General features: G+C 36.9%; 1 protein-coding gene across 1 annotated transcript in view; it reads right to left on the reverse strand.

Annotated features, from left to right (window-relative positions):
• Positions 1-569: 569 nt before the first annotated feature.
• Positions 570-14,558, reverse strand: part of LOC113175387 (broad substrate specificity ATP-binding cassette transporter ABCG2-like) — a 56,285-nt gene continuing 42,296 nt past the window's right edge. The window contains exons 10-16 of the mRNA XM_077803322.1: positions 14,471-14,553; positions 10,482-10,571; positions 9,147-9,271; positions 7,164-7,318; positions 4,918-5,007; positions 3,839-3,924; positions 570-2,011 (exon numbers count right to left, since the gene is read on the reverse strand). Coding sequence (XP_077659448.1) covers positions 1,864-2,011; positions 3,839-3,924; positions 4,918-5,007; positions 7,164-7,318; positions 9,147-9,271; positions 10,482-10,571; positions 14,471-14,553 — 777 coding nt within the window. The 3' untranslated portion in view covers positions 570-1,863. The remainder of the gene's footprint in view (positions 2,012-3,838; positions 3,925-4,917; positions 5,008-7,163; positions 7,319-9,146; positions 9,272-10,481; positions 10,572-14,470; positions 14,554-14,558) is intronic.

Raw genomic sequence — 14,558 nt, forward strand, 5'->3', positions numbered from 1 at the left:
ACCAGTAGTGGCCATCAGTATATCAGCCTTGGTGAGAGCCTGAGCTGTCACAGGACCCAACGAAAGTTCTATTCCTGCCACCTTGACATTCTGTCATAAATCCCATTGAACAAGCACTAGAGTGGGACAAAGACATCTCATAAATGAGTGGGGTTACTTTTCAAGTCTATAGGTGCTATAAATGTTAATAAAATTCAAATTTAAAATCATTGAAGATGGTTTCAAAGACTGGCACAAAGGTATATGCACTTCCTCTTCAACATCTCTCTCCACACATCTCTTTCCAGCTGTTTCTCCCCTTCCTCCCTCCCACCCCCAACATACCAAGGAATCTTCCATGGTCACAGTCTTCTTGTAGTCTTTCTTGATAGCCTGACAAGAGTAACTGGAGTATAAAGAGCAACTAGAATTCATTTATTCTTGTGGTTTCTTTTATTTTAAACCAAATTAACTGTCCCCTCCATTATATATTAAATATGATAAAATATCTCATAAAATATAAACAAAATTCATAAGAATATACACATATTCTTAAGTAAACTTTAAGGAAGTAATGTTTTGTTCTTCACCTTACGGAAAATAAACTTACACTTTCAAAAATATTCCTGTAATGAATTTATAACATGAGTTTCTTAATACAATAAAAAGTAGTAAAAGGCAATTTTACAATAAAATGGGAGGACAAATATAAAAAGATATGTTTACAGTCTTATTAATTGAAAAAGTAGGCATTCATGATTTTGGTTGTTTTGGAAGGCACGCTTTGTGAAAAAATACTGATACATAAGTTTCTCTCTGTGGACTGAAGAAGTGGGAACATAGGGAATCCTGAAGGAGGCCTGGTTATATATTCCTGTACAAAACCACGTTCATAACACTGGTAAATCCTTCCTCATTCCTGGAAAAGGCCGTTTCTGGAAATAAATGTGTACAAGTGGTGGGGGAACCTTCTGTAGCCAAAGATACACAAGTTATTAAACCCCAAGTGTAATATTTTCAGAGCTGAGAGGATGTTGGAAATACCAAATCCAGCTCTGGCAAGTTCTTCAGAGAGATGTCTCTTCAGGTGCTGCTGTGGTGGGCCAGGCAGGGCCGGACGTGTAGCATAGCAAGGCTCTGCAGGAGATTTGGATACAACCAGATTATATACCACTGAACCACGCCAGGAAGTGAAGTGACTTCAGAGCAGAATGTCCCATAAATGGCACAAGAGCCACATCTGCAGACCCTTGGCCCTCTACTTCACTTGTAGACCAAAGCGCCAAGACTCTTGAGCTCTTACAACTCCAGTAGGTAAGTATCAGTAAATTCCACCAACCTCAATAAGCTTATCAAAGACATGTTTTTCAGTCATCATGACTTTTCTTGTACTAGAAGTAATACTGGTTTTTCTAATATATTTTAGATCTAATACTTTCCACAATGCATTCATATACGTGTTACTTATTAAACAATGGCAGATCAGAGATTCATAGCCTATTAAAACTAGAGAACTATCAACTAGCTTATTCACTTTGAAGATGAGAATACTGATATTAGAAGTATTAGTAGCTTGACAAGCATTTCTAGAATTCAATTTTCCTTTTTGACGTCAATAAGATAGCCTATATTTTCTTCTTCTTGGTTACTGTCTGTAGAGATGAGCTAATATGTAATGCATTGCGTTAGCTTTCAGCTTGGGTTCTCTCATGTATAAGACAGTTTGCTGTGGTTTTTCTGAATGTTTCTATTGAAAATTGTTGCTATACAACAGTGTGATGGCAGCTGATCAAAAAACTACAGAAAGTCTTCATCAGACATTTAAAATAAATCCAGGTGCTCCTTTTGAATGTAAGGGTAATTCATAATAAATTAAAGGGGAATTTAAGAATATTTTTTGAGAAATACCAGTTTTAGGTAGGTAATTGTGAGGAAAGTAAAAATCATACAAGTCAAACTCAGGAGATTCTTCCACAAGCCCCAAGGTGAGAGATCAATGTCTTGGATTGTCAAGAATTCTTCACCGGTACATCTGAAATTCAATTAAAAAAAATATATATATATATCTAAATTTCTAGTATCTGTCAAATTTATTAACTCTTCTTTTGCTAAAGAAACTGATAGGTTATCCAAATCATTAGGAGTTAGTCTTTCTTATATAATAGCTAAAAGTCATTGAGTGCTTATAATTTTGCTAGATACTGTGCTAAGCAACTTGGATCTAATAGTTTAGTTATATCTTAAAACAATCCAAGGGAATATAGATATACACATTTGAAAGAGGAAGGGAGTAGACTTAACAAACTTGGCCAAGCCTACAGCGACATACTGTGGAGCAAGTTTCTAGCCTTATGATTCTTTCATTTCCAAATTTATAATGCTGCTCTCTTCAAAGGATATATTCTGTAGGGTGAACTTTCACTGAGAGTTTCCCCATTAGAGCTAACTTCTATGGGTCACCCTCAGCTTTAACTGATGACATCTATGGCCCTTGCTAAGATGATCAAAGCTCCCCACAGTTCTGCTTACTCACAAGACAGTAAACTACACAGGCTAAGAATTCTAAAACAAGGACCAAAGGGGAGCAGAGCTTCCAGCAAGTCATGTCTGTCAGCTGCTGCACCAAGACTGTGGAGAGCATCACAGATATTCAGCTCCAGGATGTCACCTGCAGGCCCAGGAATAAGAACTGAACTCCAGCTGGAGCAGAGCAGGATGCAGCATTTCTGCCACAGGCAGAAAAGCACCTGATACTAAAAACACCTGCTGCAGCCACAAAAATTGCCTGCTGCCATTCTGGTGCCTATTGTTCCATCTCTTAGAATTTAGCAGTTACAAAAATATCTATGGCTTCTCTTTGCTGTAAGAGGAGCTCGTCTTTCCTCTTGTGAGGATGAGCCCATGTGAGCATGAAGCCTCTGGTGGCTCCTCCTAATCTGGTCCCATTTTTCCCATCCACTTTGTTCTCACCAGCAGCTTGGCACTGATTTTGTGCCACAGCCTGATCAAACAAAAGAGAGCAGGCAAGTAAAGAAAACACCTCTTCCCAGATTTTCTGGTTGGTATAGAATTATTTCTATACTATTTGAAAAATCCAGGTGAGTATTAGTATTCCAGCATTCTCTTTTTCTTATTAACTTAAGCATCAAAGTCAAGCCATTAACAAACAACTATCATTGAACAGGTAGGCATCATCAAAATTTTAAAGCAAGATCCTTAAATTTTATTAAAATCTGCATTTCTGTTTTAATGACAGTGTGTGAAAATAAAACTTCCTTCTCAATTTACTGAAATATTTCTTTTTTTCCTTTAAAGGATACATCCTATGAGAGGAAGTATTCCAAGTCAGTTTATACACACACATACATAACTGAGCAGCCTTTGGTTTTGTCATGTCTCCCACATGTGTGAGCAAAGGGAAGAGCCTGGACTTGGGGCCATTGTTCCCTCCCTTGATGCCATTACTGCCTCGTTAATTCCTACTACTGTCCATGGGCTGGGCTCACAGACAACATATAATCTGTTCAGTTCAGAGACTACAAACCCTTGAGAAACTATTGAAACACCCATTTCAAATTCAAATGTTCTGAAAAATAAGAAGTCAAACTCACAATCAAAACATCAAAATAAATTTTCCATAGGGAGAAACCAAACATTTCTCCACATTTAATACAACATTGAGACTGTAGTGGAGTACAAGTACAGCATGTTCACATGCACTAGTGTACAAGGTCTCACTTTGTGAGTGAGAAGACTTACGTTCAGAAAGATTCATTGAGTTCGGGCTCTAAACCCAGGGGACTTTCTATATCTAATCACAGTGGTAAGAAATCTCATATGACATGGAATGGAAACTTACATCACATAGCTGATACAGCCACTGCTTTCGGTTGTACTGAGTCCTGGACAGAAGTTTTGTCCCAAAAATTCATTATGTTGCAAAGCCTATATCATAAAGGGCAGAGGAAAGCAAGATAAATAGTTTTACATTTCAAGAAGTTTCCAGATGCCAAGTACAGAACTGCACACTGTAATCCCTCCTGGTGGGGAGACTAATGCAGGAGGATAGCAAGTTCAAGGTCAGCCTGGGCACCTCAAGGTAATGAGACCCTGTCTCAAAAAATAAAAAGAGCTGGGGAAGTAGCTCAGTGTTAGAGTGCTTGCCCAGCACACACAGGTCCCTAGGTTAAATCCCTATTATTGCAAAAATTAAAAGTTGCAAAAAAATTATCATAATTAGGCCCTCAAGTTTAATCTTCATTGTTGTTTCTAAAAATAAACCAAGTCTTACATTCACAGCCTTTGTCACAGCACAGAAGCTGACATATTTTCCCTGGTAATCAAGAGACCTAAGTTTGGGACGTTGGTTCTCATTGGCAAAAAAGGGAGACCTATGGCTAGATAGTCCAAACTTCTTTCTTCTCCCTCAATTTTATAACCCCATAAAAACTAAAATTAAAATGATATGATAGTGCTTAGTAAACATTGTCAATTTATAATAACAATGTTTTCTTGTTTGTTTTCATCAAAAAATAGTTGTAATTATGGGAGTTAGAAATTTGGTTACACTGTGTTAAGACACAGCTTCCTTTGGAGTTGATTAACTTGCCAGTATGGCTCTGGGTATAGATGGTCTTCTGATTCTTTTTTAATTTCACTTTCAGTATAAACAATGTGTTTCAGTCTCCCTTCCTCTTATTGATTCCCTTATTGAACTAACACAAAATATGTTTTTCATTAATTAGTTAACCTTTTCTATTAATTAGATTTCCCCCTCAAACAATGATGTGATTGGGAAAATCCAGATACATTCCTAAAAGACAATTCCTTGATGAAAGAGATTCACAGTTCATGCCCATGGAAATTAGATGATTGAGATTTATTTTGGTTGTTCCCACTCTGGAAGCTCTGTCACAATGGCAGACATGGACATCTTACCATATAGCCATAATGAGGAATACTCAAGTACTCAAGCCATGAGAGCCAAGGTGTTGTGGTGCCAAAATTCAGAGTCATACCCAAGATGACCTAAAAAAAGCAAAACCAAGTGTCATGAGGACTCTAGACAAGACCCTATATAAGAACTTTGCAACCTTCTAAACATTTCTACTAGGACCTACTCTTTCTTAAAATTTCTTCCATTTTCTTCTAAATACTGATTTTAGTCCTTTGTATGTATATACCTCTGCATGCCTAAGGCAGTTTATGGTGTTAAAGGAAGAAAAATCCACCTATAATCTATATAATATACTCTACTGATTTGGGGAAATTCTTTATTATTTATTCTTTATTTAAGACTCTGTCCTTAAATTGCTCTGTAACTGTACACTAAATAAAGATTAAGAAGTAAGGTCATCTCTTCTTATCTGATAGAGATTAGTTATAGGAGACTCCAGCAACTCCCACCCACAGACACCAAAATCTGACAATGCTTATATCCCGTATTTCAAAAATGTCATAACATTTGTATACAACTCTGTATATACTTTATGCTTTAAATATGTATATTCTGAATTTTTAAAATAATTTCCATATTTCTTTTGAAACATAATACAAGTCAACCACCAAATAAAAATTTTTACTCTATAGTTTGGGGACTAATGAAAAGAAAAAGTATATATTTTCAGTACAGATGCAAATTTTGTTTAGAAAAGATTTTTTTCCCATGGTTGGATGATCTTTGGATGTGGAACCCATAGATATGAAGGGCTGATGGTACTGACTACTCAAATTATACCTCCACTATCTGTCTCCCTCACAAACCTGAACATCTAAAAAAAAATACACCAGAAAAATCCTGAGCATTACATGCTCCTCTCTACTTGTACACAATAATAAGAGTTGTTATTTACAAGGGTTTGCTTTTTGTACTCATGCCTGTGGGAAATATCTGGAATTCAGAATGTCAGCTTAAATACCCCTAAGCCTAAAACTAAAAAAATAATAATAATAATAACATGGTGAATTCAGAAGAACACAGTCAATATCTCTATTTTAAGCTATCAGAAAGCAGTATAGTGGAGATGCCAGGAAGGACTGCCAGAGACTAACAAGAGACAGCTACGAGTTTCATATAACACTTGTCCTAACTGGTGTGAGACGCACTGGGATATGCAGAACAATGACAATGTTGGGGTGTGTGTGCATATGTTTAGACCGGACCTAACTAAGTGCTTGGTATATAATAGCAACTCTGAGCAAAATGTTTTTTTATGATTGGTTTTTAAAATTCCATTTGGAATGCTTTATATAATAATTAGCAAAGCATCACATCAAACAAAACATCTTCATGTATTGAAAGATAAATTATCTGTTGTACAACAGCATAGGAACTGTAACAAGATCCCTTTCTCAATGATATTCATTGTAGTTGCCAAATTCATAAACAGAAGAATTAAACTTTGGCAACAGCTTATGCTAAATATGTATCATTGAAAAACAATTCCTACTGAAACAGAGCGGACATGTATATTAATAGGATGAGCACTCCTGTTTAGTTCATGTCACAGGGAGAAGGTTGGTAGCAAATTTTTGCTGATTCATCATTTTGAATGCACAATTTAAAGCATATAAGATTAGAACTAAGTAAACATTAAAAACAACTAAAAGACATGCAGAAATACATTGATATAAGAGAACCTCAGGATCTCCTATAAGGAGGGAACCTGTGGACTTTGGATTTTCCAGTACTTTCAATACTTCTTTTCAAAATATAAGAGGCGCTCCAGTTAGACTTCCCATGCCACACACTGTTAAACTCCTCATAGATCTTCACTTTTGCCTTGAAGCCTACATAATCCAAAAACCAAACCATCTCTGCTGATTATAGACCTGGCAATTCTCTAACACCAGCATGAAGGTCAGGCACAGAACCTGTTGTTTTTATGAGGGAATTGGCCAATCATAATTCTTCTGGGTTTTGAGTTTCCAATGTATCAAGGTTTCATGATACATCATCCAGAAGTATTTTTAAAAGCTCATTAGTGAGGATTGGTTAAAAGTTAGAGTAACAAAATTAGAACTCTAGCAAAAAGGACCAGGAGGTCTCTAATATCAACTGTATGGCCTCCTGAAAGTATTGGAGTCCCACACAGGATCCTAAAAGCAGATTTTAAGGACAAGTGAAGAAGCAGGCACGAACAAGGGAAGAGATTCCCTCTCAAAGCAGTACAGTTCACACTCACCATCATAAATACAAAATAGACAGTCACAAGAAACGTCTTTATTTCCATCGCCTTCTCCCCTGCTCCCAGGATCATTGCCATGGTACCGGTGGCATAAGCCACCAGCAAAACAATAAACATCAACGTGAAGAAAGCCCCCACATCTGGTTTCAACCCTTAGAAGGAAAAGAAAGAGTTAGTCCAGCTTCCTAGGTCACCTTGTATTTGAAATTATTTATTTTGCCAATAACACTACAACATTCTGATAAACTAATATCAGAATGAAACATGTCACCCACTATCCAACTATCATTATTGTTTCCTTCCATGTAACCACATAAAGTTATCAAATAGTCTTCTTTTTTACATTTACCGCAAAAGCACTTTTCCATGTAACATCCATGCTCCTCTATGTGTAATGATGAACAACTTCTAAGTGGCTGAGATGGAGGGATATGGGCAACAAAAATGGTCACAATTCTACTGTCACAGGAAACTCCTCAACAAGCCATTCACGTACCCAGACATCTCCACATTGTTCATTGTGTTCTGTAAATTATTAGTGAAGAAACAGGGATCAGGATTTTAATATCCCATAGTGGGAGGAAAAAGGGACTACTAGGGATTGAACTGCTTGGGTATAATTATGTCTGCATTAACCCTAATATTATGTCTAACTATAATACACTAATAAAACATTTTAAAAATACATGGGGGGGCTGGGGATGTGGCTCAAGTGGTAGCGTGCTCGCCTGGCATGCGTGCGGCCTGGGTTCGATCCTCAGCACCACATACCAACAAAGATGTTGTGTCCGCCGAGAACTAAAAAATAAATATTAAAAAAAAAATTAAAAAATAAAAAAAAATAAAATAAAATAAAAATACATGGGGGAAAGAAAGGTATCCCCATAACCTAAGAACCCCTAAACAAATCACCACATGAGTCTGATTGAAAGTGGGCTAATTAAGTTTCCTAAAGTATTCTATATAGTATAATGAGCTAAGGCTCTGTGTCATACCATCTGAGAGTTTTGGAAGAGTTGTAAAAACACTGATCAGAAGTCTGGGGGTCTCGATTCCATGATTAATTCTTTATAACACATATGATTTGTAAAATGGAAGGCTTAAGATCTATCAGTGGTTCTTATCCTACAGTATGTTGGAAAAAACATATATTTCTTGTATGTATGTGTGCAGGGTGGGTGGGGAGGAGAAATGGAAATTCTGAGGCAGTATCTGAAGTGAAGCCTGAGTCTAATGCACAAAGGAATCCATCTACAGCCAACAAATAATATTTTTATTACATAAATGAGCACCAAGTTACCATCTTCCTTTCTCTGATTATAGAGGAGGAGAAGGAGAGAATATATATATATATATATATATATATATGTTGATTTTTTTAATTCCTCACAGTACATCCTTATACATAGTAGGGATATTATCTGTATTTTATCTCTACATAGAGACATATATAGTTATAGAGAATAGATAAGCCAAAAATATCAACTAGTTTATAATTTCTTATTTGTGTATGACACACAGCATCTCTCAGTAAATTGAAGTTTTATAAATAGTTTTGAAGTTTGTTTGGCCCAATCACAGGGATGCATACTGGCAATCCCTGGTGTCTGGGAAGCTGATGCAAGAGGATCCCAAGTTCAAAGTAGGCCTGGGCAATTTATCAAAACTCCAACTTAAAACAAAACAAAAATAAAATTTCTGGTGATATAGCAGAGTGGTTATAGCACTTGCCTACCATGCTCACACTCTGGGTTCAATTCCTAGTTTCTGTTTAAAAAAAAAAAATGGCTGGGAAAAATCTTGACAACAATGCCATCAGTGAACACTTATTTTACAGAGTGCATGGAGGGTATATGTACTTCCATAGCTTACATACAGTTTGGTTTATAGTTTTAATAACTATGAACATGCTCACAGAGAGAAATGAGCATTACCTGATATTCAAGGCTAAAGACACAACTGCTTCATCTTGCTACTTACCTAACATGAAGTATAGTATAGAAGTAAATATAATAGTTGGAAACAACCTCCGGGGTATTAATTCAGATAACAGTTCCCCAAGGAAATAAGGCAACACTCTGTAGTATCCACTGAGGTACTCGTGTCTGCAGAAAAAAACACACACCACACATCTCAGATTAGTCCAAGAAGGCACAACCCAGATGAGATGCTGCTGTTCAGATCCTGCTGCCACCAGGTCTGACACTGCAGCTGCCCATAGGCTCCAGGCTGACCCCCCCAAGCCCTTCTTTATCTCAAGGCAGCCTCCCTAAGATATCAGCCCCATGAGGCTCTTACTGTGACCCTCTCATGACAGCACCCTTCCTGCTGCCGCCCACTCTCCCCAACATCATCCCTCCAGGGACACAGTCTGCATCTCCTCACTCTCCTCAGAGACCCTGCTTCTCCTCTGAGGCTGTCTCTGCCTGAGGAGCAGCATTTGAGGGGCTAATGTCAGTGGTAAGAGGCTTTTCTTCTCTCCACTTGTGATTGTGAAAAAGGTGACTTTATTATGTTCCAAGGCCCCCAAATGCAGGTGCAGTTTCCTAAATTCTTTTTACTTGTGCTGCTCTTATGTTTAAAAACAAAAAGACTTCTTCCTTCAATGAGTATGTCTTTCAATAATACACCCTTTCAGGTACCAAATCCTCATTTTTCCTCTTCTTGATGTCTCTCTCCCATAATTTCAAATCCATAATTTCAAATTCTTCCACCAGTGTCCTCATTCCTTTGCTCTCTGAAGATTCCTGTCCTTGGCATGTACGTATGGGCTAATCTCTTGCATCTTCAAAAAGCAGAAGAGACAAAACCAACCTGCCTTTTACTGTAAGGCTGTCCTCTGGCTCTTCCCACTCCTCCATCCACTGAGAGCTAAACTTAAGTCATATTCTTTGCCATTTTTATTTCCCATCTCCAATTTGCTGCTGATGTCACCACTACTCTATACCAAACACCTCAAACTTTTCTTGCAAGGGTCACAGTGACCTGTTATTTCCTAAAAACATAAAGATATTTTCCACCCTGATTATCTCTTGCTTTCTTGCTACATCGGGATTGGCTGTTCATATCTAAACACAAAACACTCTTTCCCTTAGTGGCAGGCTTCACATACTCTTGATATTTTATCCTCCCAAGACTGCATTTTATCAGTTAATATTGGTAATCCCAAGCTGTATCTCAAAAGTTCACATTGTGCATGATAAGTCTGCACAATTTATGGCAAATCTCCAAGATCACATCCTTGTCCCAATCCTAGAAGTGACCTGTATGACCAATAGCTACCCATGCCCCTTTCTGAAAAAGAGAGCTACTCACTTAAAGAGTTTCTTCTGGAGCTCAAAGATCTCCCCAGCTGAAACACTGCTGAAACACTGAAAGACAACCAGCACGTAGAGTGCCCAGGCTCTGCCAGGACAGAACAGGAACAAAAATATTACAGTCAACACAATGCTGTTAGCTCATACCATTAAAAAGACTTTTAATGCTTCCTTTCCTTTAATACAGAAGTGTTCTGGTTAAAACTCAGAAGGAAGCATGAATCCTTGAGATCTCGCCCCTTCACTGTATCTCCACAGTGGTGCCCCTGGAATTCCATAATATAGCCCTATTTGAAAATCATGATCTTAGCTTACTGTGAGCTGAATTGGGTTCCCAGAAATTGATATGTGGAGGCAATAACTCCCAATATGAGGGTATTTGGAAGTAGATGACTTAAGAAATATTAAGGTTAAATGAGGTCATAAGTGTAGAGACCCCCAAGATGTGATTAGAGTCTTTAGAAGAAGAAGAAACATCACAGCATACTCTACTGTGAGGGTACAGAGTGAGGCTGCTCCCTGAAAGCCAGGAAGAGACTGACCCTCCTGGAATGAAACCCTGAGCTTGGACTTCCACACTCTAGAATTGAGAGAAAATGAATTTCTGGTTTTTAAGCCATAATGTCTACAGCATTTAGTCATGGCAGCCTGAGCTAATTCATACATCACAGAAATACGACCACCTTCAATTTTAAGAAGAAAATGACCAGTATCATTCCCAATATATATCATTCTTAATGGAAGATCAATAAACCCCCAAAGTGTTAAGACATCCACTTAGCCTGTTTGCTTTTCAAGTGGAATAAAGAAAAAAATAAGACATGTGGAAGGAAAATGCCAGACAGTGGAGGGAACCCGCACTCAGCTCTATACCACAGACACCAGCACTTGACCATCAGCAAAGCCTTGACAGTTAGCCTTGACATGGGACAACCACCCTCCTACCAGGCTTCCAAAGTACTCAGAAAATAAATCAAACTGATCCTGATTCGTGGAAAGAAAATTAATTTGTGAACCTTTGTGAAAAATAAGACTTTTAATGCTTCCCTTTTTAGCAAAGTAATTGAAATTTAACAAGGAAATGTTCAGTCAATCTATACTTTGATAGATACATGGATGTAACATGGATAGGCTGCACGTCACAACCAAAGGGTTTAATTAATTAGTTAGTTGTAACTTTTTGAAAAAAAAAGAGATGATGTGACACATCATTTAAATAACAAAAGCAAGAGAACATATTTAAATACTGTAGCCCAAGTGAAGAACCCCAGGTTCTTTAAGGGAAAAATAAGAGTCCTTAGATGATAATTTTCCATAGTACCTAGAGAATGAAGAACTAAGTGTACAGGCTATTTTAAATGTAAATGTTAATATAATGATTAAATTGAATGGTAATCAGCTAGGTTTAATAGAAAAGCAGCTACACAACTTTCAAAAGCTAATTTGAGAAATGTGGGACATGGCAAAGATTCAGTTCAATATGTTGTGTTACACCTAACAATACAGTGATGTTAATAATTCTGGAAAAGGAGACCATGAAATTCCTTGTAAAACATAGGATAATTTATTTTATATTAATTTTTTTTCATTTTTAGGTAATTCAGTGCATTCAAATTCTTTCCAAGGTGGTAAGACACATCTGTATTATGTACTTAATTTATCTGATTTATTTTAAAATTTTAACGATAAGTTAACAAATTACACTTGTATGTTTATGGGTACAAAGTGAAGTTATGGTTCATGAACATAATGTGAAATAATTAAATCAAGATAATTAAGGTAATATCTACCACATCAAATATTTATCATTTTATGGTAAGAACATTTGAAATTAATTCTCAGCAATCTTGAAATATATATTATTAATATTTATTATATTCATCACATTGTGTAATAAATCTCAAAGGAAAAAAACAATGCCTTATTCCTCCTGAGATTCTGTACACTTGACAATCTTCCTTTTTACCCTGACCCTCAGCATCTGGCAATCTCCATTCTACTCTCTGCTTCTAAGAGTTCAATTTATTTAGCGTAAATAAATTGATCCATCCATGTTGTCACAAATAACAAAATTTCTTTCTTAGAACTGAACAGTACTCCACTGTGTATACACATCTCAATTTCTTATTCATTCATCTGAGGATGGACACTTAGATTGAATCCTCAACTTGGCTATTGTGAAGCGTACTTCAGTGAACATAGGAGTGCAGATATCTCCTCATCAAACTGATTTGAAATGTTTCATGTTAATACCCAGAAGTAGGACAACTGGGATTGTCCTATTCCAAGGAGGGGAGGGGAGTGGGGAGGAGAGGGGCGGGGAGGGGAGGGGAGGAAAGAGAGAAAAGAGAAATTGACACTTATTTTTTCTTTCAAAAATAATCAGCCTTTAATAGACATCCAAACAAATTTGCTATAACTTTCTTCAACTGTCCTCAATATTAAAATGGGGATAAGACCATGCACCCCTCCAGCTGTTGGGAGGTACCTGAGGTGGTGGATGTCAAGCATGGGGTCCAGTGTTTAGCAAGGAGTGGTTCTCATACATAAATTATGATGAGAACCTTGAGGTCTGTGATGTTGCTAAGCACCCATGCTATGAACATGACACAGCCACTAAAAAGTTTCATCCTATAATGAGATTTTTTTAAAAATTTTTTTTAGTTGTAGATAGACACAATAGCTTTTATTTTATTTATTTATTTTTTATGTGGTGCTGAGGCTGGTACCCAGTGCCCCATGCATGCAAGGCAAGCGCTCTACCGCTGAACTACAAACCCAGCCCCTAAAATGAGATTTTTAAGGGCATACTGTGATTAAACTAGGTAATGATCACAACACTAAGATAAGTGTTATCCATAAAACAGGAAACCCTGATTCCTACCAGCCAACCCTATACCACCACGTCAAATGAATTGAAAACCATAAAGGAAATTGCCTCACAAGTAACAAGAGAAATAAACAAACTGGACTACACCAAATTCAGAAACATTTATATACCAAATGCATTATCAAGAAAGTGAAAGACGGCCTACACAATGGGAGAAAATATTTGTAAATCACATATACAAAAAGGAATTAATTCAATTTTAAAATGGACAAAGGACATTATACCAGAGATCAGATGGATGCCTATTATTTAGCAAAAGAAAAAGTAACAACTTTTGGTAAGGACATGGAGAAACTGCAACCCTTGTTAACTACTGGTTAGAATGTAAAATGGTGCAGCTCCAGTGGAAGACAGAATGCAGATCCTCAAAAAAAAAAAAAAATAACAGAATTACCATATGGCCCAGCCATTCTACTTCTGGATATCTACCCCCCCAAAAAACTGAAAGTTTGGACTCAGAAAGATATTTATAAACTCATAGCAACATTATTCATAATAGCTAAAAGGTAGAAGTAACCCGAATTCACATGAACCAATGAATAGATAAACAAAATGGAATATGTAGATACAATAGACTATCATTTAGCCTTAAAAAGGAAAGAAATTCCAATACATGCTACAACTTGAGGAATCTTGAAGATATTATGCTAAGGGAATACTACAAGAGTCCAGGCATGTAAGATTCCTGGAGTAGTCAAATTCACAAATGCAGAGTAAAATGGTGTTAGGCAGGTCTAAAGAGAAGTGAGTTTGGGGAGTTGCTGGTTCGTGGAATTTCCATTTGGGAAAATGAAAACAGTGTTCTGGAGTTGGGTGGTGGTGGTAGTTGCACAAAGGGAATATATTTGATACTGCCCAACTATCCACTTGAGAATGGTGAAAAGGATAAAATTTGAGTTGTACAGTTCACTACTACATATGTTCATACATACATCTGTAAAAATTTAACTCTTCCATTCATTCTTCAGTACATTAACTCATCCTACCCACAATAAAACAATGATATTTAATTGCCATAAATTCAAATATTTAAATGATGTTCATAAGCTTGAAAAAAGTAACAGCATATTCTCAAACTGAGATCCAAATTTACTTACCTATTCTGGATTTCAGTACAATCATTTTTTAGCACAAGAAAGGTGGCACCTACAATCAGTCCCAGAGCACCTGTGGCAAACATCTATC

This window comes from Urocitellus parryii, chromosome 10 (assembly GCF_045843805.1).
Source record: "Urocitellus parryii isolate mUroPar1 chromosome 10, mUroPar1.hap1, whole genome shotgun sequence".
Taxonomy (NCBI): domain Eukaryota; kingdom Metazoa; phylum Chordata; class Mammalia; order Rodentia; family Sciuridae; genus Urocitellus; species Urocitellus parryii.